A 2,275-nucleotide genomic window follows, 5' to 3' on the forward strand; every position below is an offset into this window, starting at 1 on the left:
GCATCAGTGGCACTTACAGTTACAACGACAGTATCAGCAGGAGAATTCTCAGGTAAACTGGCTTTGTAAACGGCCTGATCAAACACAGGAGCGTTATCATTAGCATCCAGCACAGTCACATGTATCATAGCAGTTCCTGATCTCTGTGGATTCCCACCATCAACTGCAATCAGCAGAAAATTTAAATCGTGCTCCTTTTCACGGTCCAACTCTTTGTCCAACACCAGCTCCACGGTCTTCGATCCATCAGCATCATCATGAACAGATAAAACAAAATGTCCATTCTTTTGTAAACTGTATTCTTTAACAGTATTTTGTCCGATGTCAGCGTCGTGTGCTTCGTTGACACGATATCGAGCTCCTTTAACCGCCGATTCTCTTATTTCCAACTTCACTGCATCCTTTGGAAAAACGGGCGGATTGTCGTTAACATCCTGGATGAGCAGTGAAATGCGGTGCAGCTCCAACGGGCTCTCTAGGACTAATTCAAATTTTAGCATGCACGAAACCTTCTCCCCACAAAGCTCCTCTCGGTCAATTCTTTCCCTGATGACAAAATTCCCCGTTTGTAGATCAACATTGCAGTAATGCTGGTGGTTTTCCTCAGTATCAACGCGAGCTTTACGAGCGAACAATTTCCCGACTTCCAGGCCGAGATCCTTGGCAATATTTCCAACAATGGAGCCTGGTCTCATCTCCTCCGGAACAGAATAGCTCAGGTCTGCTCCAGTAATGTGAACAAAAAGGACAACGCCACAGACAAAACTCAGCAACCTGTGTTCTCTGAGCGCCATTATTCCTTCCGACAAAAAAAAGAAACAGACACAAATATTATTCCAGTTAAAAAAATGTATAGCGTAAGAGTGATATTAAGCACACCGTTCCTACAACAATGGCAGCCCAAGGTTTGATGCAGCTACTGCTTTTGCAGTGGGTGGAGAGATTAACCTCTCCATATCTGTGAGCGAGCAGCGACGCCGTGAGCTTACTTGGAATATTACAAATAATCAAACAAACCAAAAAATTAAGTTCAGTATAAGATGCCACTGTTTCTGCTATGACCGGCAATGAGATGTTATTTCAGTCTTCATTCGAAAGCGAAATTATTTTAATTTGATGTGTTGGGTTTTCGTGAATGGCGCAAATAAGGAAGGCACCATTCAGCACCATGGAGAGCTTTTCAAAAGGCGAGGAGATGAACCACAGAGTTCCCTCATTTAATATTTTCTTTTCTAAAGTCACAATAGGCTGGACTGCTTTCCAAATACTAAAAAAGTATTCTAGTCTGACATACATTACAGCATTTACAAACTCATAATGGCAAAAACAAAATTTTAAAAAAAAATCACCAAGATGGATATAAAATACTCTAACTTATTCTCACAGTGATTCATTTGAGAACAGGAAAGTATTTTATTTCCTCCCTCTATCATGACCAATATCATCTTGACAAAAAGCTCTTTGACTGTGTTACAATGACCCGATGAACAGGTCGTGGCTTAAGCACTCGGTCAGTCAACGTGTAGTTGGAAAAAATACGACTTAGTAAAATGCAAGCTTTCACTACTTTCACTTCAATCTCTGATGCAATGAGAAGAACAAACAAATGCCACGTCTAACAGCAAATAATCACCACAATGCATAGACTGCAGTTAGAGATGTTTAGTTGAAAGGGATGTGGTAATATGCAAGGGAAGTGACATCTGATGCCAAGGTTAAAAAAAGATATCCATTTGATAGAACAGTCAATGTTTAAGTTATATCGATTGCATGTAACCGTATTTTCATCTCCATTTAAAGACACTGTGCAGTAAGTCATACTTAAACGGTAAAATGTAGTCACTGCTTTTCAAGAAAACGTTTCATCTCAGACAGACAATTTTCTACCTGTTGATTCCACGTTCATGTCTACTGCGACAAAGTTTCTGTTTCAAGAACTACGATCCATAAATAGGATGAAACTATGATCAAATGTACTGGGGAAAGAAAAAAAAAGACCAAAAAAAACTTGTAAGAGCAACTAAAAAAAAATGTAGACCTGCCACAAAACTGGAGAAAGTAACAGAAAACTATTGTATGCAAATGCATGGCAAGGCACATACCTGCACGGGTTAAAATTGATTGAATGCATATTCAGATATTTATATGAAAGGCTACTGGAAAATTCACAGTCACTCTTAAATTAACAAGGCATGTGGCCTACCTCCGGAGACTCATCTGGAGATCCAAAGATTTCAGCAAAATCTGATGGACTTTTCCTCAGAGTCTGGTCTGC

The 2,275-nt window shown here is 39.8% G+C and overlaps 1 protein-coding gene across 1 annotated transcript in view; it reads right to left on the reverse strand.

The window, feature by feature from the left end:
- The window catches only part of LOC103373958 (protocadherin gamma-A11-like), a 15,439-nt gene that overhangs the window by 9,665 nt on the left and 3,499 nt on the right, over positions 1-2,275 (reverse strand). Inside the window, exon 2 of the mRNA XM_008303971.1 lies at positions 14-91. Within this exon, the coding sequence (XP_008302193.1) occupies positions 14-91 (78 nt within the window). The remainder of the gene's footprint in view (positions 1-13; positions 92-2,275) is intronic.

Source organism: Stegastes partitus, unplaced genomic scaffold, assembly GCF_000690725.1.
Source record: "Stegastes partitus isolate 25-593 unplaced genomic scaffold, Stegastes_partitus-1.0.2 Scaffold2105, whole genome shotgun sequence".
Lineage (NCBI taxonomy): Eukaryota > Metazoa > Chordata > Actinopteri > Pomacentridae > Stegastes > Stegastes partitus.